This window comes from Pipistrellus kuhlii, unplaced genomic scaffold, assembly GCF_014108245.1.
Source record: "Pipistrellus kuhlii isolate mPipKuh1 unplaced genomic scaffold, mPipKuh1.p scaffold_m20_p_7, whole genome shotgun sequence".
Lineage (NCBI taxonomy): Eukaryota > Metazoa > Chordata > Mammalia > Chiroptera > Vespertilionidae > Pipistrellus > Pipistrellus kuhlii.
In genome coordinates, this window is record NW_023425573.1 from 24,925,631 (window position 1) to 24,951,845 (window position 26,215).

The 26,215-nt window shown below is 47.8% G+C and overlaps 1 protein-coding gene across 1 annotated transcript; it reads right to left on the reverse strand.

Moving 5' to 3' along the window:
• Positions 1-12,041: 12,041 nt before the first annotated feature.
• On the reverse strand, positions 12,042-25,002 carry GPR55 (G protein-coupled receptor 55). Its single transcript, XM_036422076.2, has 2 exons — positions 24,825-25,002; positions 12,042-13,900 (listed from the first exon to the last, which is right to left on the reverse strand). Exons 1-2 carry the CDS (start codon positions 24,865-24,867, stop codon positions 12,939-12,941), a joined length of 1,005 nt encoding a protein of 334 aa, XP_036277969.1. The 5' UTR covers positions 24,868-25,002; the 3' UTR covers positions 12,042-12,938.
• Between the last annotated feature and the right edge of the window lie 1,213 nt (positions 25,003-26,215).

Here is a 26,215-nt window from a genome sequence, read left to right on the forward strand (position 1 = left end):
TTGTTTTTAAAGTGCATATTTTGTTGCCATTACAAACACTGAAGTATCTCAAATTTGTGCTGATGTGCAGAGTTCTCCAAGACCTGTGATTAGGGTAAGTGCAGACCAATGTGGCTCAGTTGGTTGATCATTTGTCCCATGCACTGAAAGGTCACCAGTTCCAATTCCTGGTCAGGGCACATACCCAGGTTTTAGGTTCAATCCCCAGTCCAGGTGCATAAAGGAGAAAACCAACTGATGTTTCTCACATCAATGTTTCTTCCTCTCCCTCTCCCTCTCTCTCTCTAAATCCAATTAAAGAAACATATAAGGGTAGAGTAGTTGGCAGAGCAAGAATAAAATATATATCCCATTTGTGAATTTTCTGAAAGATAGCTCTATGGATGTGCATGTACTGCTTCTGGAAGGATACTCCAAACCATGTAACAGCCATGTCTGGAGGGCAGGGATCTGGAGGCCTCTATCTCTCCTGTGGAGAAGATGCATTCTCTTTATAGTCTAAGTGTGTGTATGTCTCCGTGTACATGTGTGCCCTGCAGCCAGGATGGAGGAGGCCTGCTGGCTGAGGCAATATCCTCACTGTCAGCTAATGGCACAGAGTCACCCAGTTCGCCTCTGGCCCTTGTGGTCTGTCACTGATCCTAGACAGGAAGCCCTATATTAGGCCCAGGTTTGGCCTGAAAAAATAGAGCAGTTGCAAATGTTAAGTTGACATAAATAGGAGGCTCTGTAACCGACTGTGGATGTTGCTATGGGAACTGGAGCCTGGGCAGTCTCCATGGAAACCGTTCTCAACTCTGCCTGAAGGAGTTGCCACCCACGGGTGTTGAAATCTTATCAGGGACCTGAGAGCTTCAGTAAATGCTAAGGGAGGGAATGGTGGGTTGGCCCCTGTTCGCCCAGGTGGGCTCTAGGCACCACCAGCTGTTGCTGGAGAAGGAGGAAGGGCCACCATTCCCACAGGAGGTGCCCTTATGGGGAAGCAATGTATTCAGTGTCCCCGGAGGGAGCAGGGCCCTCATCTGGAGGTCCAGGGACCTGGACTCTGCCACTGGCCACCGGTGTGCTGCTTAACGGTGGTGGACTAACTCTAAAAGGAGCCTTTTCCCTGGAAGTGACATGTCGGGCCCAGCCCCACTGAGGCCAGGGCTGAGAAGGATGTGGGTAGCAGTGTGCCAATGGGGCTGGGAGGGAGGGGCATCCTGGTCCAACATTTACCGATGGGGACCCACACTTTTTAAGCATATGCCCGGGGCTTTCATTGATTTACTTTGTTTATGTCTTACATTGTCTCTAAGATAGGTGTGCATTTCATAATCACACACTCAGGCATGCAAAAACTTATTTTTCTATAATAATCTATTTTGTATAGAAACCTATTTTTCAAATCCCCATTTAGTCTGGTGGCAGAAAATGTCATCTTGGTCATTTTGGGGTAAACTACAGTTTTAAGCTCAACCAATGAATGGTTCACCCTTTTAGTAGATGTTCATTTTTGCCTGCACCAGGGCCCTGTATTTGGGGTCTTCCCTATGATGGGGCTTTGATGGGAGATAGCGGCGGCCGCCTAACATTTCTGTGAATACACGGAATGGGGCACCACAAAGACGGAGTCACCCAGCATCCTGTGGGCAGAAGGCGGTGGGGGCACCTTTCCTAGAGTTGGTAGATTCATTGAGTCATTGGTTCCCCTCCTCGCCCCCAATTGCTGAGGCTGTTTCTCCAGCCCAGCGGGGGTTCTCTGAGCTCCCCAGTGTCCTGTCAATAGCGCCTTTCCTCCTGGGTTAGCCAGAATGCTTCCTGTTACTTAAGCCACAGTTTTAGAGCCAGAGTACCTTGTGATCAGAAAACAACTTAATTCTTCCCACTTCCTTTTCACAACCTGTTCCGTGGGGATGGTTCTCACCCAGCCTTGAATGAAATCTAAGGTAGATTTCTTGGTGTTTTTTTTGTTTGTTTGTTTGTTTGTTTTGTGTGTGTGTGTGTGTGTGTGTGTGTTTGGGGCGGGGGGGCGGGGAGGAGACAGGGAATTCATTGTAGATCGTAAAAATTCCTGGAGACACTTTTAGGCACAGAAGTCCAATTTCAAGAATTACAATGTGTAGTTATGAAAATAGTTGAGACTCCAAGTTCATTGGAAGCTGTAGCTGCTCCCCTCCACCCTCTGAGACATGGAAACCTGTGGCTGGCAAAGGAGAGCATGGTCAGCATTATCTCCATGACCCTCCTCTGGGCATGCTCCGTGCCCCCACCCCCAGGCTACCCCAGCACCATTGGGTGGGGAACCGGTGCAGGACAAGGAGGGGCAGGAGCAGTGGCTGGTGGTATCTGGCACCATTCCCCTCCCTGGAGTAGGTGCTCATGGGAGTGTTTGATTCCCCGCATCTTCACTGCTCACTGCACCTCCACGCAGGTGAGCCCTCTGCACTCCAGTCTTCTTGGGCTTGTCTCAGTGCTTTTGAGACATTCCCCCCGCGCTCTGATGCTGGGCTACAGCCGCAGGGCGCCTCTCCTTGCTCTGTGCTCCAAGCAGGCAGCCCCAGCCACTGCGCTGACCGTCACACACCAGCTCCTCAGGGGACTCTCCCGACAGCAGGGGATCCCTATCAAGCTCTGCACAGCCTCATGGAAGCCCCTCTCGCTAGGCCAAAGGCAGCAGCTTGGTGAGTGGGACACAGATTATTCTCAGAAATGTTCTGTGCCGTTAGCCAGCATGGAGTGGGGGATGGACAAGAGTGGCATGGCAGGATTGGTTTGGAGTCACTCCTTGGCAAATCCTCTGTTTTGGAATGTCCAACAAGTGGGCACATTCCTGTTTTTTCTCAGATCCCTGAGGGGTGTTAATAGGTTTCCTTTTTGGAATTAACTTCAGGTGATTTGGCGGGGGAGGGCGGGTCAATCGCATGGAGGGTCTCCACCGGAGCAGTGTTGGGGCATCAGTGTTGGAGCACAGGCCCATCCTCTGGAACAATGCCAGCATGGCTCACCCCTCCCGACGTGAAGCCCCTCCCCAGTGGGTCCCCTTGCCTCGGGGAGAGTTATTGTTGTAAAACTATGAGCTGTGTAGAGAAAGGGGGCCTTGGGAGAAGAGAGAGAAGTGGTGAGTTTAGGCTCTGAAGAGGAGACCACCCCTCCCCCCACTCATTCTGCCGGGACCTGCATTCAGGTGGCTCAGTGCAGTCAGCAGCAATCTGATGGAGCACCATGTAATTTGGGAAATGGGGCAACTCTAAACCAGTCTAGGGAGCAAAAGTCCTTTCCTTTCATTTCAAAACTTCATTCTCTAATATCCAGAAATGGCCAGTGTATGGACAGTGAGGCCAGGCCTGGCCTGTGGCAACTGTGGGCTTTGCAATAGGGGTGTTTTTTTGGGGGGGAGGTGGGAAGCTAATGCAGCCTGTTTCAGGAGTGCCCTCTTCTCCCAGGCCTCATGAAGACATCCTAGCCCCTGACCACTCTAGGTGCACCCACCTCCCAGCCCGGCAATGCAGATGGAGCCCCAGTGCCCACCCAGGTCGGTTCGCCCCTGGGGGCACCCCTCACAGCAGAGCTGCCCACACAGCCTGCCCAGCTGGCTGCAGAGTCCCCCAGCAGGCCCCAGTTCCCATTCTGGGCCACTGTTACCCAGGAAACCACTGTCACCAAGGCCCCTGGGCCAGGCTATGCTGAGAAGAGATTGCTGCCTCCAAGACAGGAGGGTTTCCAGCTGGATCTAATCCAATTCTGTCTTTGTGCTGTTGTTGTTGCTGGTAATAAAACTCGCATTTGCCAGAACTGGGTCAAACACCGGGTAGAAAGAGCAGTGTTTCGGTGACATGCACCAAGCCCACTCAGGTGGCCCCTAGCCCGGACATTTAGACGCCCTGGCTCAGAAGAGCTGTCTCCCGCCAGTTTTGTTGGGCAGCCCCGTGGCTGCCGTCCTCGGGTGAAAACACTCCACACCCTGTGTCCTGGGGAGATCAGGAGGAAACCCCACCCACCACCTCCTCCTTGCTTGTCTCTGCACAGAGGGGTGTCGGCACAGTATTCCAAGCTGTTAAAAGAAGTCATCCCAGCCAAAGCCAGTTTGGTTCAGTGGATAGAGCGTCGGCCTGTGGACTGAGGGGTCCCGGGTTTGATTCCGGTCAAAGGCATGTGCCTTGGTTGCAGACACTTCCCCAGTGGGGGGTGTGCAGGAGGCAGCTGGTCGATGTCACTCTCATCGATGTTTCTAGCTCTCTATCTCTTTCCCTTCCTTTCTATAAAACATCAATAAAATGTATTAAAAAAAGAAGAAGAAGAAGTCATCCCAGCTATAGACTGAGGTGGAACCAAAAAGGAAGTGAGTGAGGAGGTGATGTCAGTCATTTATTCAACAAATGGCTAGAAGCCTCCCATGGGCTGGGCCCTGCCCGGGGAATGGGACAGAGATGAGCAGGACACCGACTCTGCCAAGCATCTCATTTGCCTCATGCCAGCTCTCCCCTCCCCCCTCCTGCTCCATTTGCTGCTTCCAGGTGAGATGCTCTGCACCTCCCCCTTGCAGGCTGTTGGCTGCAGTTTCAGATGCATGGGGGATTTCTAAAAGGGTGTCCCCTTTGCTCTCTGGATTCCGTCTCTGAGTTACAGCTTTCTCCCAGTTTCATTATAGATAAGGAACAGTAATGATAATAAAATATCATATTTAATATGATTATGGTAATTTAACTGGTATGACCTGCTTCACCAACTTAGATTACAAATATGTTCACATTTCTTTTATTGCCCTCGTTCAATGGGGCAGAAGCGTTGCCCCAAATTATAAATAAATAAAACACACACAAAAAAAAAACACCCGAGTCCTCCTTAGTCAAAGCAGAGGTCAGCTTTGTTTCCTCACCCCAGGAGGAGGACACAGTCCCCACAACCCACGGCTACTGTTGCTCCTCGCTGTCCCCTTTGAAAGCAATAGATTCTCACCCCTTTCTCTCTGGGAACCGCTTCTCCCACTTTCACCTCCAAGCACTTTCCTAAATACTCCCCTTTCTGAAGAGGGATTCTGGTAAATAACATTTTCTCAGTTTCACTGACATCTAGTTACTAAATTGGGTCCTGCCTTAGTTCAGGCTGCTACACCAGAATATCACAGACTGGGTGGCTCAAGCAACAAACACGCATTCCTCACAGTTTGGAGGCTGAAAGTCCAAGATCAGGGGCCAGCATGGACGGGTTCTGGTGACAGCTCTCTCCCTGCCCTGGACTGAAGATTTCTCAAATGGTGGAAGGACGGTTTGGCTCAGTGGTAGAGCGTTGGTCTGCGGACTGAAAGGTCCCGGGTTCGATTCCGGTCAAGGGCATATACATTGGTTGCGGGCTCATCCCCAGTGGGGGTGTGCAGGAGGCATCTGATCAATGTTTCTCAAATGGTGGAAGGAGCAAGGGGTTCTCTGGTGTCTCTGTTACTAGGGCATTAATCCCATTCATGAGGGCTCTACCCTCATGGCCTAATCACCTCCAAATACCATCACATTGGAGGTTAAGTTTAAGGAACACAAACATTCAGTCCATAATAGGCCTCTTAACTGAGGGGAAAACCCCGCTAAACGAACTCAGTGGCTACAGAGGCCTCTGCAAATAGTTCAGCCATGGGGGGACACTGTAAGGTGGTGTGGACACTTGGCCTTTGGAATTGGACATCACTCATTGGTACTGTGGCTTTCTTTTTATTCTTTTTTTAATATATTTTATTGATTTTTTTTACAGAGAGGAAGGGAGAGAGATAGAGAGCTAGAAACGTTGATGAGAGAGAAACATCAACCAGCCGCCTCTTGCACACCCCCTACCGGGGATGTGCCCGCAACCAAGATACATGCCCTTGACCAGAATCGAACCTGGGACCTTTCAGTCCGCAGACCGACGCTCTACCACTGAGCCAAACCGGTTTCGGCTGGTACTGTGGCTTTCTCTTCTGGTCCTCTGAGCATCCCGCTACTACCCTGTTTCCCCGAAAATAAAACCGTGTCTTATATTCATTTTTGCTCCCAAAGATGCGCTAGGTCTTATTTTCGGAGGATGTCTGATTTTCAGGGAAACACAGAGTAGGAGCTGCAGAGCATCAGTTGGACACTAAGAAAGCCAACCCCCCAGCCTGCCCCGCCCCTCCAACCTACCCACTCAAAGTGGGGCTCTGCCCTGTTCTGCACGTCCTGTCCCACTCGGTAGAGACACACATGAGTGGCTCAGGAAGTACAGTCAGCTGAATTGAGTTGAAGCAGAAAGTGGTTCCACACACGGACAGCAGGGGGCACTGCCCATCAGAACTGCCAGGCACAGCGCCTGCCGGTAAGAAAAGGGGGCCTGGTAAGGAAGCTGGGCTGTGTGTCCAGAGGTCCGAAGAAGAAATCCCTGCAGAGCTGTTGAGGGGAACATAGAGGAGTGTGGCCAGATATGGGAGGTTAGGGCGACAACTCCCCAAGCCTGCTTCCTGGAAGACCCACAGGTGTCAGAGCCGCAGGCACGAGCCTCATCGGAAGGACTGCTAAACCCTGCTAAACGGACTCCGTGGCTACAGAGGCCTCTGCAAATAGTTCAGCCATGGGGGACACTGCCCTAGGGCTTGTGCGGGGTCCTGGGAGGGGGAGGGGCCCCAGGGATGGAGCTGGACGATCCTACAGTAAAGCCAATGAATCCAGAGAGGGTTACATTCAATTTGAAGAAACAAAAGAAACGCAGAGTAAATCCATATGCAACGGGCTGAATTGTGTCCCCCAAACCTCACCTGTTGAAGACCTAACCCCCAATGTGACTATATTTGGAAACAGGGCCACAGGAAACACACAGCCCCCCTCCCCTCGCACCTTTTGCGAGACTGCGGGTGCCCTGGGGAGCCTGGGGTCTCAACAGCCTCCCTGCAGGCAGCATCTGATTGCACTTGCTCAAAGGCTGCCTGAGACCTCAGGGTGAACTCAGGGGGGCCCTCCACCAAGCAGAGTTCATCTCAGGCTTTGAAGTGATAGTGCTTTGGCTCCCGAAACTTAAAAGAGCTGAGGGCCAAGTTAAGGTTACGGCTCACAGTTCAAGCACCCAGGGGTGGGGAGAAGGAGGAGGGGAGTATGTGAGGGGGCCTCCTGCAGCAGCTTAGTGAGGGGGATACCTCTCACAGGCTCTGGGCAGGGATGGGATGCTCAGTCCTGAACTGGGGAGAAGCTCCCAGAAGCTCCCTGAGCCACCCATTTGTGTCTCTCCTGCGTGAGACAGGAGAAGCTCCCATTAAGCTCCCTGCCATACACCCGGTCAGTGCCCATTCACAGCTGTGCCCTCGCTCCTTAGAGGAGCCGGCTCTGTGTGGAAAAATGCAAGAGGCGGCTATGATGGCAGTTTCAGGGGCTGCTACCCGCCAAAAGCATCACTTTTTGGGTCTTGAGTCCCCTGCCCCCTCAGCAGTAGGTTCTCACAGTGGCCTCCGTTGCCTCTCCCTGGCCCTGGGCGGTGGCTGTTCACAGCACAGCCTATTGTCTAGGATGCATGGATAGCAGTGCAGTTGGGCAGCTCCTCCAGGTCCACCCGGTTCCTGGGTGGGGACACCTCCCTCCGTACCTAGGGACTGTTCTGCACACCTGCCTGTCCTCACTTCCACACGGTTGCCCTACTCGGTTTCTGTCCTCACCGATCCACTAACAAAATTCCTCTTCACCTCCATTAGTCTCTACTGTCACCTACCAAGTCTCAGCCATTTCAAACCGCTTTGCAATGACTGATTATTTGTGACAACTTGCTACAAGGCTGTATCTTACTGTTCCAAATGCCACTAGTCTGCTGCAGTGGTACAGCATTATTAATATAATGATTTTCAGCTTCATAGGGTCCCCAGAGAGGGACTCGAGAGGAATATAGTTGACAAATGCAGCTCGTAGACTAGCATTCTCCACGTCAGATGCTCCCCAAGGGCTAACAGTCCAGGGAGAGTCAGCCCTTGTCGCTGAGGGGATGTGGCTCCTGGGTTAGCAGAAGATGACTGTTGTATCAGCCTTCTGGGGCTGCCATAACAAAATACCACAGACTGGGTGGCTTTAATAATATGAATTTGCCGAAACTGGTTTGGCTCAGTGGATAGAGCGTCAGCCTGTGGACTGAAAGGTCCCAGGTTCGATTCTGGTCAAGGGCATATACATTGGTTGCGGGCACATCCCCAGTAGGGGGTGTGCAAGAGGCAGCTGATCGATGACTCTCTCTCATCGATATTTTTAACTCTCTATCCCTCTCTCTTCCTCTCTATAAAAAAAATCAATAAAATATATATTTTAAAAAATAATATGAATTTATTTCTCATGGTTCTGAAAGCCCAAAATCCAAGGACAAGGCGCCAACAGAGTTTATGTCTGCTAAGGGTTGTCTCCTTGGGTTGCAGATAGCTACCTTCTCCCTGTGTCCTCATATGGCTTTTCTCAGTGGGTGCAGGTGGAGAGACAGAGAGAAGGAAGTGCCCCGGTGTCTCTTCTTACAAGGGCACATACATCACGAGGGCTCCAGCCTCAGGACCTCATCTAATCTAAGCATCTCCCAAAGGCTTCGCCTCCAAATATCATCATATTGGGGTTAGGGCTTCAATATATGGATTTGGGGGGGACACAGTTCAGGCCACAGCAGCTGTCGAGGAGTCAGGATGTGCATAGTTAGCCATCGACACCCAGGCCGTGAGTAGGCTGTGCTCAGGAGTGTGAGGAACTCAGGAGAAAGGAGTGGCCCAGGCCGGTGCCTAGCAGTTCTTCACGTTCTTCAGGAGGACTGGGCAGGTTAGTAGGATTCACAGGTGAGGAGCCACGAAGGAAAATTCAGATCCAACCTGGGAGAGTCAGATCCATCTGTCGGTGGTCAGGAGGAGGAGTCAGCAATGGAGGACTTCTGGAGCACTGGCTGTGTCTTCACTCCATCAGTGACCAGCAGGTCTTCTGTGCTGGGCCATGATGTATGCAGAGGAGCCAGGGCCTTTGAATGCAGCTCCAGTGTCATGGTAATGAGACCAGATGGCAGGAGAAGGGCAGCACTGGAAGGAGCACAGGGCTTACAGGGTCTGTGGCCCAGTTGCTATCAGAGAGAACCAAGTAGAGTCCAAGGTGTGGGGAATTGCAAGATATGGGATCTGGCTCCTGGCCACTTCGGACAAGCCCCAGCTGTGCCTCTGGGCCAGGCCTGAGTGTGAGTCCCTATGCCCTCACACTTGATGTCCAGGTGCCCCCTTTGATCGAGCCCACTCTTGGTTCTTTGGACCTGGATTGTTGGGTCACCTAGCAAAGATGATCAGGAGCCAGCTCTTCCCTGGAGCCAGAAAGTACAGCCCAAAACAAGGTCATGCAGCAGATAAGAATCTATCTATTTGGCAAATCAGATTCATCAACTCATTTTTTCCAATCAATTGTGCTGGTTTCACACGTGTATAAGTAACAAGTATGTCTCAGATTTTCTAGCAGTGCTAATAAGCTCACATTTATGCCCAAACACCTCCAAGTTCCACTGGCTTTAGTAACAGGAATTTCAACCTTTTCCAAAGCTAAGTTCAAGGTTTCCCAACTCACTAGCTGCACTTGCTGCAGGGCTGGGCCCTCCGAGGCATCTGTACCCTAACCCTGTCCCTGACTCTCTGCCCCTTGTTTGCCTGCTAGGTCCAAGTGCTGACCCAGGGCTAGGCTCGGACCCAGCAAGTAGACCCCCTGCAGAACAGCTTGGCCTGCAGTGCTGGGCCTGTGCCCACTCTTGAGGATCCTGAGAAGTCCTCTGTGACTTGCAGGCCAGGATGAGTCCCCCCAGGGAGAGAGAAGAGGCTCCTTTCCTCCCCCTCAGTGTACTGAGATCGGCCCCACGGTTCACCCACCAGTCCACAGTTGTCACATCGACCCAAGACTGCTATTCCCTTACAAGGACCTACACTTTATATGGGCACAGCTTTTGAGTCAAAAGTCTCCTCCACGCTCTGTCAGCTGGCTCAGGCAGGGTCATGCTGCCCACAACCCAAGATTTTGTGCTTATGAACAACATTGGAGTTGACAGGTGGTCAGACCCTGCTGTCCCTTTTCTGTTAGGAAGACTGTCTGGCCAGCACACTGGTAGATACAAATGCAGCATGAAGGGCGCCACTCACCTCCACTGGGTAAGCGCTCAGTTCCCAATGCAAAGAGAGAAATTGGAAAAGAAGTGGTTCCTAATTTCACTCTCCCATGAGCTCTGACCCCAGTTGTTTCCCCAAATGTCCTGCTGGATACAACAGCCTGGCTTTCTGACATAGCACAGGCGTGTCTCCATCCAGGATGGCCATGGGACAGTGCAGTCGGAAAGCAGGGTGAGGAGCATCCATGGCTTGGGGAAGCTGGACAAGACTCATTTCTGGGTCTGTAGAACCATGACCCTGGCCACTAGTCCCTGGAGGTCCAGTTTGAGGGTCAGGAGCCTCTGGTCCTGGGCAGATCTATCTTCCATACCCATTCCAACCCCTGTATTGATACTTTCACCTTTCCCTCCAGCCCACCAAGCGCACCTCATTACTGAGGCAGCTGCAGGGAGGCAGGGGAGGGGATCATGCCCTTCCATGGGTCTCAGTCAAGTTTGGGACCTCTCGGGCAAGAAGCAGCTCTGCCCTCCATCCTTCCTGCTCACTCCCACCTTTTCACAGAACTCCATGTCATCACGCAATGGGCAACCACCCAACCTCACCTCTTCCTCCCATTAGGTTTTATCTAAACCACCCTCTTCCTCCCCCAAGATCACCCCACCCTCTATCCACCGCTTGGTTGTGGAAGCCTCTTATCCCACAGGTAGAAGGTGGTTGCTCTTCTTCTGAAAAACCTTCCCCCTTGTCTCATTTGTCATTTCTCTTCCCACTCACTCCACCCTCCGAAACCACCCCACAATCTAATTTACCCTTGCAATCATTTGGCTCTCTGGCGCAGCTGAGTCATCGAAGGCTTTCAGCTATCACTGCTGCTCATTCTCAGATCATGACAGGAGCCTGAGCCAAGTCATGACTCAGCAGTTTACAGCCTCCAACCAGGGACTGCCAAGAGCCTTGTGTCCTCAAGATGGTTCCTCCATTCCTGGCTGACTCACTTTCTCCCTCCCAGCCACTGGAGAGGACAGCTCCATGAACACATCACTGTGGCCAGCTGCCCAGCCAGGACTCAGGTGGGCAAGACACACACATGTTCTTTATTCCCCTCTGGCTGAACCAAATCAAGCCTGACTCTATCTCATCATTCTCAGGGAAACTACCATGTGTATCAGTTAATAATGTGTGGGTTTGTTTGTTTTTCCAATAGATGCAGTTACACATATGTTAATATATATGCAATTTGATATTATGCTATTTTATTGTATTGACAGCAAGTTTCAAAACTTCATATGTCAAATTTTCTGAAGGTGTTAATGTCATAGATATTTCTACGCTTAAAAAGGAGCATTTGTGGGAAGTTTTAATTCATTATTTAGAAGAAAAGTGCTGCTGAACATTATCGTATACTTCGGGAAGCTTACGGTGAACATGCTCCATCTCAAGACACTTGAGAATGCTGGTGTAAATGCTTTAAAAGTGATGATTTCTATGTGAAAGACAAAGAATGTCTAGGTCAATTTGAACCACGCTTTGATCGTAAAACAACCAGAATGGGCCAGAAGGCATGACAAAGTAATTTTGCTTCACAATAACACAACATCACACACTTCAAAACCAGTTAAAGACATGTTAAGAGATCTTGCCTGGGAAGTATTAACCCACCTGCTGTATTCACCAGACCTTGCTCCTTTAGATTACCACTTGTTCCGATCAATGGCACACACACTTTCTGAGCAGCACTTCAAAACATAAGAAGAAGTGGAAAGTTTGGTCTCTGAATGGTTTGCTTCAAAACAATAAAAGTTTTATTGGGACGGTATCCACAAATTACCTGAAAAATGGGGGAACTGTGTAGCTAGTGATGGACATTACTTTGAATAAAGCACTTTTGATATTTCTCTTGAAATTATCGTGTTTTCTTTGATTACAAAATCTGCATTATTAACCAATACACCTGGTAAGACTAACGAATAACGGCCCAGTCTGTTCAAGATAGCAAACTAGTCATATTCAGGAATTTCCTTCCCTACAGGCTTGTTACCACCGCCTCTCCTCCCCCAGGCATGCGCTAAAACTCAGGCAAGGGACACCCTGTGGCACTGGGGGAAGAGCTGCCCTTGGCATGTCTCCTTCCTTCCCCAGATGTATCCTCATGGCTCTCAGGTCTTACCAACAGCTATCCACTCTGACCCCACTGCTTCCACAAAGTATCTGCAGCTTCACCATAGCCTGATCCATACCAGTCCCTTCATTCTTCTGCAACCTTTTCATAGGCTTCCCAGGCCTTTCAAAAGTCCATAAGACACTTGGGGCTCTTTGTGTGTACCTGATCTGCTCTGATCATCCCACTTGCTATCATCTCTTCAAGGTTGTTGGCCAACAGAGCCCCAGAAGGGACTGGAAAGCAAAGTCTTCTCCACCCTGGGATCCCCAAACTAGAGAGGAGCTTGATCCATCCCTCTCCCTGCATCTTGGCCCAGGATACCTGCCATCATGGCTGACTTTCTTGATTCTCTCTCTTCCTTTCCAGAATTTTCTGATCTAACAAGAGGTAGGGGAGAGTTGAGAACCTGCCTTGTCCATATGGACTCATCTTATTATTCTGCCTCATGCTTTTCAGACTTAGAAATCAAGAATTCACCTAGTTCTTAGGTTCATCAGGAATCTCCAAATGCTGGGCGACTTATGTTGAGCTGTCTGGGTGTGATGGGAAGGTTTTGGGGGCATAATGAGCAGACACAGCATGCAATGAGCATCTAAAGGGAAAGCACACCAGTCAAAGCACCACGTATCATCCCACCACAATACAGTCTTGGGATGGGATATCTGCTCCTGGAATTCAGGGTTGGAGTTTCCCTTCTCTGAGCAGGACTTTCTTCTCTTAACCTCTGGTGGTCTTGATATCCACCTGGCCACCAGAACGCTGGCGAGCCATGATGCCCGTGCGGAATTCTTTGATGACAAAGTAGTAGCAGAAAACATCCAGGCAGCAGTTGATGTTGGAGAGACACATGGACAACTGCAAGAACAAGCTGATGTTCCACTTAGCTCTGCACTCCTCAATAAAGCTGTTCCTCACCAGGAACTGCAAGAAGAAAGCGAGGTGGATCGGAAGAAAGGAGACCACAAAGACAGCCAGACTGGAGGCAATAGTCCAGATGCAGGCCCTCTGCTGGCCCCCGTCTTGGCTGTGGTCCAGATGGCCAACCAGAATGTGAATGCTCCTGAAGGAGCAGAAACCCATGATGCCCATAGGAAGAAGGAAGCCAAACACCTCGAGAGGGAAGAAGACCTTGGCACTCCAGGTGTCATCGGACATATTGTGGAAGCATGTGTACCCTTTTCCCACTTCCCCATGGAAGTTGTAGATGGGGATACTCCCAACCCACACCAGGACCCAGATGGTGAAGCAGATCCCAAAAATCTTCCTAGGGGACCGGCAGCGGCTGACCAGGATCGGGTACCGGATGGCCAAGAATCTGTCCAGGCTGATGAAGCAGATTGTGAAGACACTGCCATACATGCTGATAAAGTAGAGGCACTCCACAAAGGTACAGAGAGATGGTAAGGGATCCTTCCAGTGGCCCAGGGCGACCTTGAATGGGAGCGAGAGCACCAGCAGGAGGTCAAAGACCGCCAAGTTGATCATGTAGATGGAGGTGGCAGCGAACTCCGGCCACCTCTTCCTCAGGAAGGTGCGGAAGCGCCGGATGGCCAACACGTTGAGAAGCAGACCCAGGAGGAAAGTGGGGATGTGCACCACCAGCTGCACGGTTTTCATCAGCTCATCCACGTCATGCAAGGCGCAGTTCTTGCTTTCATTTGGCTCGCTCATGTTCTTCCCTACAACATCAACACAGATTAGATGAAGTTCCTCTTGATCTCTAGAAGTGATGGATTCATATGACTTTGTTACGAATGATAAACACTTCCCCTTTATCACCCAGCAATTGAATGCTCATTGAATAACCATTAGAAAACACAGGGAATAAAAACTATCTCTAATGCTGCTGTCTACATGGAACTGTTCTTATTTCATGTATATCATTCCAGACTCTCTTCTTTTCACACACACACTCACTCACCACATGTGTGTGCCTTTTTCTTTTACAAAAATAAAATTATGCTTAAACATTTGTCTTTTTTTCCCCAATCAAAACTCCTTCTGTTGAAAGGAGTAACGACACAAACCTTGACCCAAACCTGTTTAAGTAAAGAGAGAATCTAGATATATATAAAAGCCTAAGTGACCTTCTGACCATCCCACCAGTAGCTATGATGTGCACTGACCATCAGGAGGCAGATGCCCAATGCAGGAGCTGCAGAGCTGCGGTGACTTGGCAGCTATAGTTCTCAGGTGACGCACCAGGAACCAGAGAGGAGGTAGCCAGTTTCTTGGGTGCATCACCTGAGTACTGCCCTCTTGCAATCCAGGACTCCTCAGAGAATGTTGGAGGGTCAGCTTCAGCCCAACCCTGCAGGCCAGGCCAAGAAACCCCACTGGTGCACAAATCCATGTACTGGGCCTCTAGTTTAACATAATGGAAAACATGAAAACACAAGACAGAGCTGACTTAAGCTCCTCCTTCCTCTTCTCTTTTCCACCCACATTCCCAAAGGTCTGACAGAGTTCACCCTGCCTGACTGTAGGGCTGGTCACAATCAGCGCATCACACTCCTCTGAACTCGGTGACTGGGTCGTTGGTTCAGGAATGGACACCTGACTCACACAGAGGTGATGAAAAGCAATGAAACTCTTGCTTGGGTTTCTAGGCAGGGGTTGGGGCTCTTTCTGTAGGATTTGAAGTTGGGAAGATGTAAGGTCTGGAGCTGCTGTAAGTTCTTGCTATCTCATGGAGAAAACTGGACAAAAATGGAGAAATATGGAAGAGGGAAATGACGTAAGGGCCTGAGGTCTCCACAGGGCAAAGAAAGACCTTGAGACAGGTGAACGACTAGAACTGGTCCCAGGGTCAAGAAGACCGAGTCTGCGGGCATGACTGCACAGGGCTTATGTGACTTGACTGCACCAGGTGTAAGTGTGGAAAATAGACAAGGTTTGGCTGCCAGTATTCTCCAGTAAGACCATCCTAAAGATCACATTAAAATTACTGACAGACGTCAAATGGGAACTTTTCAAATGATAATTTTTGAAGCCAGAGAAAGCACTCTAGGGACTGGCAAAAGGGGGAGGGAATGTGTGGGGATAGGAAGAGATTAACCAAAAGATTTATATGCATAACCCATAGACAGACAATAGTGCTGTGAAAGCCTGGGGAGGGAACAAGAATGGGTGGATAGGGTCAATGAGGAGGAAAAGGATATCGGTAATACTTTTTTTTTTTTGAAGGCTGAGATGATTCATCAGCTTTCATTTTTTAAAAATATATATTTTATTGATTTTTTGCAGAGAGGAAGAATGGGATAGAGAGTTAGAAACATCCATGAGAAACATCAATCAGCTGCCTTCTGCACACCCCCCATCAGGGATATGCCAGCAACCAAGGTACATGCCCTGGACCAGAATCGAACCTGGGACCCTTCAGTCCACAGGCCAACGCTCTATCCACTGAGCCAAACCGGTTTCGGCATCAGTAAAACTTTTAACAATAAAGATAAATTTTTTTAAAAGCACAAAATAAATTCTAAGTATTATTTGAAAAAGTACATCATTAAATAGAATTCAAAGAGACATTGGTAAAGGTACATTGTAGTAGCAAACTTTAATATACTATCGATTTGAACACATCAAGTAGGCAAATATAAAACAAGATATATAATTATATAAGCAGTATAATGAATGCAATTTAATTAGTAGCTCTTGGATTTGGTTTTAAACCAAATATTGAATAAACAGTTGACAAAATAATTCTCTGCCTAACAAGAATAAAACCTTCCATTAGAAACACACATACACACACACACACACAGAAATTACATTGGCTATGTTCTCTGACAACAATATACAGAAATCTAGGAAGTAAAAAATAGAATTGGCTATTTACCAATAAGTAAAGTCGGAACTACAAAACAAAACTCCTGGGATATCATCTGAAATTGTAAGAACTTTCTGAATTGATTATATATATATATATATATATATATATATATATATATATATATATATATATATATCAGGATGCAGCCAAAACTATTCTGAGAGATGCATAGCCCTAACAGCTTTTTTCTCTTTGTATGAAATGTTTTGATAATTATGAACCATTGACCAGTACAGACTTTAAACTTTAATATTTCTTCTTTCCTATGTAAAACCAGATCAATTAACACTGTCTATTTCAAGTAAGACAGAATACCACAGTGTGAATGCAAGTAATAGATAGTAAAGTCTGCTTACACATCTGCTGGCTTCAGTGAAGTTAAGAACTAGAGTGCTCCCTGTTTCTCAAGTCAGCAAAGCAAATTCAATTACACATTTTTCCTGCTCGTAGTTCCAGTTGAAATACAACAAAAAAACTACTTTGCATCTCAATAGAATTTCTTATCCAAAACACAATGCCCTTTTGCAATATTTTCCCTACCCTCAACGTTCTGTGGAGTAGTGAAGGGAAGGATCAAGGACTTGTTCTTTTTTTAGAGGAGAAAACTTAAGGTGAATTTTGAACTCAACCTTGGCAACATATTGGAAATTATCTGGAAAGTTCTAAAGAATCCTTAAGATCATGTCATATCCCAATCAACATCAAAATCTTAGGGTAGGGGACCCAAGTATCAATATTTTAAAAAACACACATGACTCCAAAGTACAGCTAAGATTGAGAACTATTGGGTTAGATGATTTATAGTCAATCTTTAAGGGCAACTATCTTCTAAACCTAAATGCCCTCTCAGTACCAGTGAAAAAGAGATTCCATTTTCTTGAACATTGTAGCAGTTTGTTTTAATATTCTGTACTGTTGGTCTCCAGTAACAAATTCATTTATCAGGTTAAAAATGAAGGCTCTTCGTTCCCCAATGCTTATGCTAAATATGAACCTCTATCTTATAAATTTTGCAAATGAGATATTAGAGAATTTAAATATTTTAGATAAGAATAGCTTGTCGTTAAATATTGAGGCACATTTGATTCTAGGTTCGACGTGCAATAACTATGTTTTTGTTTTCCATTCGGCACTTTCAAAACTTCATTACAAAATGAATGTTTACTAATAAGACCAAACAGAAGTTATAAACAAAACTCTCAGCAAAAACTCTTGGAATCGGCTGTATCATAACCTTGGCCTTGTAGTTCTGCAAAACCTCTCTGTTCTCATCGCTGTGCAGGCAGCGGTACCAGCGCTTGCACACTATGGCTCAGCTCCGCAGCTCCGCAGCTCCGACAGCTGCAGGCAGGAGAACCCCAACTCCGGCACCTGAAGGGACAGCTCTTCGGCCTCTCGGACCCAGAGCCCAAGGCCGCTCCAGCCTCCCCCACTTCTTCCCGCCCCCCCCAACCCCCACCCCGACACACACGCCTGCCTCCCTTCCTTGCGGCACTGCCATCGCCTCACCAGCCATCCCCAGAGCAGCCACCCACCCGCTCCCACTCCCATGCAACAGCTTTAGTCTGTTGTTGTTTTTTTTTAACAAAAGAAAATTAAATAAACACTCAACTTCAACATTTAGCATTTAGAAGGAAAAAAAAGTGGTAGAGGAATCAGAAATAAAATTACAAAGATTAAAACTGAAATAAATGAATTTTAAAAGGAGGAAAATACCAGAATTCATAAATTTCTGGGTGATGGGAGTAAATAAAACAAAGCATATATCTCCAACAACTATGATAAAGAAAAAAGACTCAAATGATCATAACTAGAAATGAAAGAGGAAATGTTAAGCTTAGAGGAAGAGAAGAGAAAAAAATAGAAATAAATTACCTTATTATGTGAGTGCTAATCCATTAAAAAACCTTAATGCAGTTGATGATTTGGAGGCAAAACATAATCTACCTCGATTGATACAAGAGTGGACAGAGAAGTATTGATTGATTAGACTAACAACCATGAAAGAAACTGAGAATGCTATAAAAAAATACTCTTAATCAGGCTCTAGCTCATTTAAAATGTCAAGAAATAGATAATTCCCATATTCTAAAAGTAATTTCAGAACATAAGGTAATATTAATGAATTTGTGTTATGAAACCAACTTACCCGAATATCAAAACTTGACTGATGTAGCACAAGAGAAAAGCTATTGTTCAAATGACCAAATCTGTTTCAATGTTAGGAAATCTATTAACATTGTATTAACATTATGTATTACATCATTAAAGCAAAAAAATGAAAAACCCTCTGCTTTATCGGTAGATAGTTTTTACACAAAAGTCGTTTAAATGAAAGGATAGAAGGATACTTTTTACACATGATAAAGAGCAACCTGTTCACATCATTGACTAACTTTGCATTTAATGGTTAAAACAAACAAACAAGCAAACAGAAACAGTCGTTTTTGTTGAAATTGCCAATAAGACACTTGCCTATACCCAGAAGTTCCAAAGATGCACTAAGACAATAGAATAAATAATAGAAATGGGAGGTTTGTTCAATAAATGATATTGAAACTATCAGTAAAAACCAACTTAGGTCTCCATCTCACACTGGATAACCATAGAAATCCCCAATTCATTAATGAATTAATTAAAATTTAACAAATCAAGCCATAGGAAAAGTAGATGAAAATTTAAGGACAACTTATGGAAGCAAGCTCTTTGTCATCTTAAAATGATTAAAAAGCAGAAGAATTAAAAAACCAGACACAGCAAGTTTGCACAAAATTAAAAAATTTTTTTTTTGTTAAAACACTTTAGCATCAAGTAATATGCTGGAGGAAAGAAAATGCAATAAATGCTAGATGAATGATGTTCTTTCTCTATGAAGAATATAAAAATGTATAATATCAATATCCTCAATAGATAAAAGATAAAGGGCATAAATAGACAGTTCTCAGAAAAGGATTTAAAAAGAGATAACATTTTTTGCTTATCAAATTTAAAGAAGCTGGTGAGGATTCCATGAGACAGTCACAGACATGCTGATGAGTATACAAATTTATATACTTTTGGGGTTTGATGACTTATATTATAAACCATAGAAATAATATTTATCTTTCATCTATTGATTCTGAAATTTTACCTTAAGTAAGTTATGCAAAAGTAGGAGAAATTAGGTACAGAAATATGTTCATTTTAACATTTTTCTGGTAGCAAAAAACACTCACACATATTTAAATACCAACAACAGCTTATTTTTACTTTGGTAAATCTAATCAATGGAAACATTTTCTGTCTGTGTTATGTCTATACTAATTATGTTAAGTACAAACTCCATAAACTGCAGAATTGTACATTCAGAAAGTGATTTCAACTATGATTTTTTTTTTTTTTTTTTAAGAAAACACCCATGGTTAGATGGAGAAAACCCCAGAAAAAAAATTTCCATATGTCAAACATAGGTTACATTCTCATAGATAGTGGGTGATTTTTGAATCTTTTATCTTTATCTCTTATCTTTCATTTATGTGGGGGTGTATTTTTTTAAGTATATTTTTATTGATTTCAGAGAGGAAAAGAGAGAGAGAGAGAAAGAGAGAAAGAGAGCCGAAGCCGGTTTGGCTCGGTGGTGGAGCGTCGGTCTGCGGACTGAAGGGTCCCGGGTTCGATTCCGGTCGGGGGCATGTACGTTGGTTGCGGGCACATCCCCGGTGGCGGGTGTGCAGGAGGCGGCTGGTCGATGTTTCTCTCTCGTCGACGTTTCTAGCTCTCTATCTCTCTCCCTTCCTCTCTGTAAAAAATCAATAAAATATATTTAAAAAAAAAAAGAGAGAGAAAGAGAGAGATTGAGAGAGAGAGAGAGAGAGAGAGAGAGAGAGAGAGAGAGAGAGAGAGAGATAAATAAGAGAGAATAGATTGGCTGCCTTCTACATACCCTACATTGGGGATCGAGTCCTAACCAGGAATCGAACCTCGACCTCCAGGTCTACACTCAACCACTGAGACATGCCAGCTGGGCTGTGTGTGTATTTTTAATTAGTGAATGATAATATGAAAACAATTAAAATTTTTTAATGTATTAAATGTTGGAGAAAAAGAAGAAAAATAATAGCTTTGACTTCCCTTAAAAGGGGAAGTTTTGGTGTGGGTTTGAGGCAGGGGTGGGAGGGAGGTTACACAAAATTTAAAGAAATGCATTGAACTAACTAGTGCTCAGCTGATGAGGCAGAATCTTGGCAGGTCAAAGATGAACATTTCAACATTTAGCATCTGAGAACAAAGCATGAATGACAGAGAATTGCAAGGGACAGGTAATTGAAAGCAGGTGCCACTTATGCGATAAGAAAGGCATCAAGAACTTGATTACTGATAAAAAGTTTCACCTGCCAGCAGTTCAGCTAGTACATCATAAAAATTGTACCTAACATAAAGAGTAAAGAACAGTATACGAGAAGAAAAATGCCAGGTTAACAATGAAGACTGGGTGAAGGGAAGGAACAATATTTAAGTGTGATTCTCCCAGTATTTAGAGAGCTATTAATGGAAACAAATGTAGAAGTTGAAAGTTAAATATTTTCTATACTGGAAATTTCAGTTACATTATCCTGTATATTTTTAAAGGGACACAAGGAAAACTCACAATAGAAATTAAAAATGAAAAAATGTACTCTCACTATAGAAACCAGAGGGGCAACCTTGTGAGAGTTTACACAAATATAACAATCCTATACTAATAAAAGCCTAAGTAGTCCTCACACCCTTGTGCGACACCCTCATGTCATCACAAGATGGCCACCACAAGAAGGCCAGCAGGAGAGGGCAGTTGTGGGTGATCAGGCCAGCAGGGGAGGGCAGTTGGGGGCCATCGGACTGGCAGGGGAGGACAGTCAGACATCCCTCTCACAATCCGGGACTGTGGGATTGGGCCTAAACCAGCAGTGAGACATCCCCTGAGGGGTCCCAGATTGGAGAAGGTGCAGGTCTGGCTGAGGGACACCCCACTCCGATGCCAGAAATTCATGCACCGGACCTCCAGTTATAATATAAACAATGCTCCTAACAATTAAAATATTCCCTATAAAAAGGGGCACCCACTTAAAAAATCAAAAGCTAACCTAATTTTGTGTATATGAAACACAGGGGAAACCAAAAGACTTAGAGAGAGGAAACTAATAGGATAATCGATGGCTTTTCAGGCACATAGATACTATAAAAGAAGGGACTAGAACCAGGTGATTCTTTTCAGTAAAAGGAATTAAGAGAGTAACACAGAGACTCCACAAAGGTAAAAGTTACGATAAACAATTAAACATAAAACACCCGATTGATGTTCCAATGAGCATAGCAAAGAAGTACATAATGGGGACATGCCAGAAATGCAAAAAGAAATCACAATGGAGATACAACTGCAGGTAGAGGCCTTACTACTCCCCTCTGGGAATATCATTGATCAAGTAAACAGAGAAATGTGGAGCTCTGAACAGCCCAATTACTAATAAGGTACAACCAGCTGATCAATAAGGACTAAATGGTAAATCAAGGGAATAAGCTCTCTTTGAGAGAGGACAAGGGTTTTCCACCAAATCTATCCCATGCCTGGGCCCAGCCAAGCACTCCAAAGCCACAGCAATTTTACCTTTTTCTTCTCAGACCACCAAGAAAACAACTAATAATATGTAAAAGGTACTTTTATGCATTCTCTTAAGTAGTCTCTTGAACTCTGTGTGCATCAGAGAGAAAAGCAGAAGTTATTGACATATCGGGAAGGAACAAATACACACAAAACAAGGGTGCAGTCCCAGCTCAAAGGAACATGGGGATTCCTACGTGTCCTTGCAAACAGGAGAGATGGTGAGAAAGGAGGTGAACCCAGGCCACGTGGGAGGAACACAGAGTGACCGTGGCCCTTGCAACGGGTCTGATCACCTGGGCACCGCAGGTGGCCTGTCTCCAGGGGCCGCATGCAGAGGGGCTGGGAAGCCACAACACAGGAGAATACGGAGGAAGGACTGGAGTTGCTCATAATATTTGAAAATTGACATATTAACATTCTCCAGGGCTCAAAGCATGCATACTGTCTGATCCATGGGGGCATCAAAGGGATTGTTTCAGGTACCATAGAAAGCAGATCTAGCCCTCACTGGTTTGGCTCAGTGGATAGAGCTTCGGCCTGTGGACTGAAGGGTCTCAGGCTTGATTCCAGTCGGGGGCATGTATCCTGGTTACGGGCGCATCCCCAGAGGGGCGTGTGTAAGAGGTGGCTGGTCGATGTTTCTCTTTCATCGATGTTTCTGGCTCTCTATCCCTCTCCCTTCTTCTCTGTGAAAAATCAATAAAAGAAAAAAAGAAAAAAGTAAGCAGCTCTAGCTACCAGAGTGTTCGAGAGCAGACCGAGCAGACCTCACCATGTTGCGAGCTCTCTGTCACCAGAGGTATGCACACTTAAACAATTTTTTTCAAAAAAGCAAAACCCTGACATGGAATCTTCTGTCGTTAGATTAATATCTGGTGTCTAGGAAAGAACGCATCCCAAACGTGGAAAGGGACTGGGCTGGACCTCGCTCTGTTCCTGGCTCTCTCTCTGGCTGAGGGGCCTCCGTCTGGGTTCTCTTATCCAAACAGCACTATTCATCCCTGTGAACCCAGAGCCTGTGGCCTCACCAAGCTGGCTCTCTTACTGCCAACTCGGCCCCACGCTGGGCTGTGCCTTCTACAGCTGCTTGTGCCCCGTGGTGCCCTTACCCGCCCCTCTCAGTTGGGACAGGCCTGAGTCCATGCCTGCGCAGCTGGGGTACCTAAACCCAGCCACATGCCTCAGACCAGGCTTTCCAGAAAACAACAGCCAGAGGAAGAATGCAACCTTAGGGGGTTTGCAGGCTAAGCAGGAATACCAGAGGGAGGGCCAGGCCTGGCCGAGCGGAGCTGGTACAGCCCAGCGGATGTAGTTGGAGGAGGAATGCTCCCCAGACCAGCATCATCCCATCCAGGTCCCACGCCTGTAATCCCAGCCTCCTGGTGGGAATGCCACAGTTAGAACACAGATATTTACTTGGACGCAGTTACTGGTATCTGCGACTAACACGGTACACCAATTCACCAGTCTACCGCTGAGCTGGGCATCTGAGGGACACGATGCAAGAAGGAACAGGACACAGAGGGGACAGAGCATGGAGACAGAATGTCCCCAAGTCCAGAACTTTGTTGGAGCTGTACCCCTGAGCTTGGTGGCTTGATGTGGGGGCTCAGGAAGTGGAGGTGCCAGCCAGCTCCTGGGCTTGAGATGTGGCCGGTCCTGTGTTAAATGCTCTGCGGGGGGACTCGGTATATTCCTGGGACATTGTTACAGTTATGCCCATTTTACAGATAAAGACAGCGATTAAAGAATCTACCCAAGCCAAAACTGGTTTGGCTCAATGGCTAGAGCATCGGTCTGAGGACTGAAGGGTCCCGGGTTCAATTCCAGTCAAGGGCATATACCTTGGTTGTGGGAACACCCCCAGTGGGGGGGGTGCAGGAGGCTGCTGATCCATGTTTCTCTCATCGATGTTTCTAACTTTCTATCCACCTCCCTTCCTCTCCATAAAAAATCAATAAAATATATTTTAAAAAAAGGAAAGTATACACAAGGTCAAGCGGGCAGCGAGGGGCCTCTCTGGAACTCACATTCAGAGCCTCTCCTTCATTTTGTCCTCACTATAGCCCCCCTCCAGTATCCCCAGCATACCCAGGAGCTCCCTCCCAGTCCCCACTCTGCCTGGCTCCATCTCACATCTCCTCCCCTCCCTCAGAACCTCCTCAGAACTCCACCCTCCCTCCAAATGTCCAACTGCGTGGTCCACTGGTGTGATTTGACTTGACTTTCTTGCTGTGACTGAGTAAGGGCCTTTAAGTCACTGTGTGCCATTGAGAGGGTCCAAGCGACCCCAGGACAGGGCCATGCCTCCTTTGTCCTGTTATCACCCTGCCTCCCCAAAACAGGCCCCGGGGAAGTTCTAGCTTAATGAAGCGGGCACGAGTGAATGACCGGGCCTGTGGGCTCCGAGTGACAGGTGTTCCCTTTGGAGCTGGGACGACTGGTCAGAACCAGAGGAGCACCAAGCTCTGGGCAGCTCTCTGCACCCCCAGTCCCTAGCCCCACGGCCCCGGGCAGCACAGAGCCGAGCCCAGGCCAGTCCGGCAGACATTTCCTGACCCCTATTCTCCACCTCCACACTCCAGAAAGAATCCAGAACCCCCAGGGTTCCCCATGTTGCTGCATCCCCCTCCCCCAGCCCTAGCCTCTCCAAAAGACACTTAGTTAGGGTTCAAAAGTAATCCAGTTATAATACTTTTATAGCAAAGCTTCCTGGGTGCTTCCTGGGGGACCAGCACTTCCATCACTCACTGCTCTCAAGACCCCCCGGAGGAAGAAACTTCTATTGCTCCCGTTCCCCAGCGGTACACTGAGGCCAGGGAAGTAACGCCTGCTTAGGGGCTGCAGGGAGAGTCCTGACTCTGTGCTCTCAGGCTCTTGGAGCTTTCCCAGCCAGATTCCCAGGAGCAGGCAGGTTGGCAGAGGACGTGGCACATAGGCCAACTCCCCTGGGGAAGGCTCCTGGGCTGCCAGCCCTGAGGCTCCCCACCCCCAGCCTGATACTGCAATCCTGAGCCAAACCAGGAGGAAGTTGAAGCCCAGGCCGTGGAGGCCCGGCTGACATCAGGAAAGACGCCTGCAGTCCACGAAAGCAAGGTCAGTCTGCGGCTCTGTGCCTGGTCTTTCTAAGTGGCCCAGGGGCTGTTACCTGTTGGTGGTCCTGTGCAGCTGAGCAAGCTGGGAGGTGTCATTTCTCCTGCAGCCTGGTCGCCAGCCTGCTCTGGAGAGAGTCACTTCCCCTCTGGGGCTCGGCTTCCTCGTCACTGAAATGAGGGGGTGGGACCAGGTGCTTTTCAAGTGGCTGTGGCTGGGGGCTCCTTCTTTCGGGTCTGAGGACGTCTGTGGAGTCATCTCACACGCCTCTGTCTAAGCAGTCTAAGCCCGGTGTAACGCAGGGACAGCCAGCGTCTTACAAAAGACCTCGTGGCTTCCATCGCTTCTGGGGTTTAGGATTAAGAACTGCCGCCCACAGAAAGGAGGGTAGTGCTGGGCACCTTCATATTTAGGACTTGGGGGGCAGGGATGCCCAGCCCCTGCCTGAGTGTCTTCAAGGACGGTCAGCTCCCTGGCCCTGGCTTCGATGCCAGGTCTCCACTGCCAGGTCTCCTGCTCAGCAGGGTCCTGCAAGCAGAGATGGCCTCAGGGCCTCCCCTGACCTCAATGCACCTCTCTGGGGAATGGGAGCAATGGAAGTTTCCTCCTCAGAGGGCTCTTGAGAGCAGTGAGTGATGGAAGTGCTTGCCCTCTGGGGAGCACCCACGGGCCCAGGCTGGTGTCTCTCAGCAGGGAACCTCGCAGAGTCCAGACATTCCGGAAAGTACCGCCCTGGCAGACTCAGCCCTGGGCGCGAAGTGACCAGGAGACCCCCTGAGAGCCGAGGCTCAGCTGTGCTCACAGGCTGGCACGCCGTGGCTTTCGGTGTCTACAGGAATAGGAGCTCCCTGGGTGGGGCCGGGCGGCCATCTCTGCGTCAATAGCAGCGGGTGGGTGACTTCGGGGAAGTCAGCTGGGGCCCCCATCGCTCGGGGAAGAGGTTGATGGGGCCATGACAGTCTTCCAAGTGTTCGCCCACCGTCTCCAACTCTGATCTAACCCATGTCATGCGAAGGAGGAGGAGAACTAAGTTCAATCCCTGCCCTGGGCCACAGAGCCCCGAGCTGGCTGGAGCTCAAAGCAGGGCTCCGGGCAGTCCTTCCCCAAGAGAGCTCCCCCTTTGCCCCTCCCCTCCCCCTACCCAGGCCCCTAGGGCAACCTAAGCAGAGGGGAGGCAGACAGATCAGGGCATCCTGGGTGCAGCTGCAGGAGGCCAGGAACCTGCCCTAGAGCAGCAGGGAGGAGACCCACAGGTTTCGGGCGGGTGGGGCCTGTGGCCTGGGCGCAGGACTAAAAGGCCTGTAGAGCCACTCACTGCTCAGTTCCTCTTCAAAGGGAGCCTTATCCACCTCCCCTCCAGCTATCTTCTTTTATAAAAATGAGTGTTTCCCCACCTGCCCCTCAGGGTACCCTCAGCACAGCTGCTTCCAGAGTTTCTGTACCAAC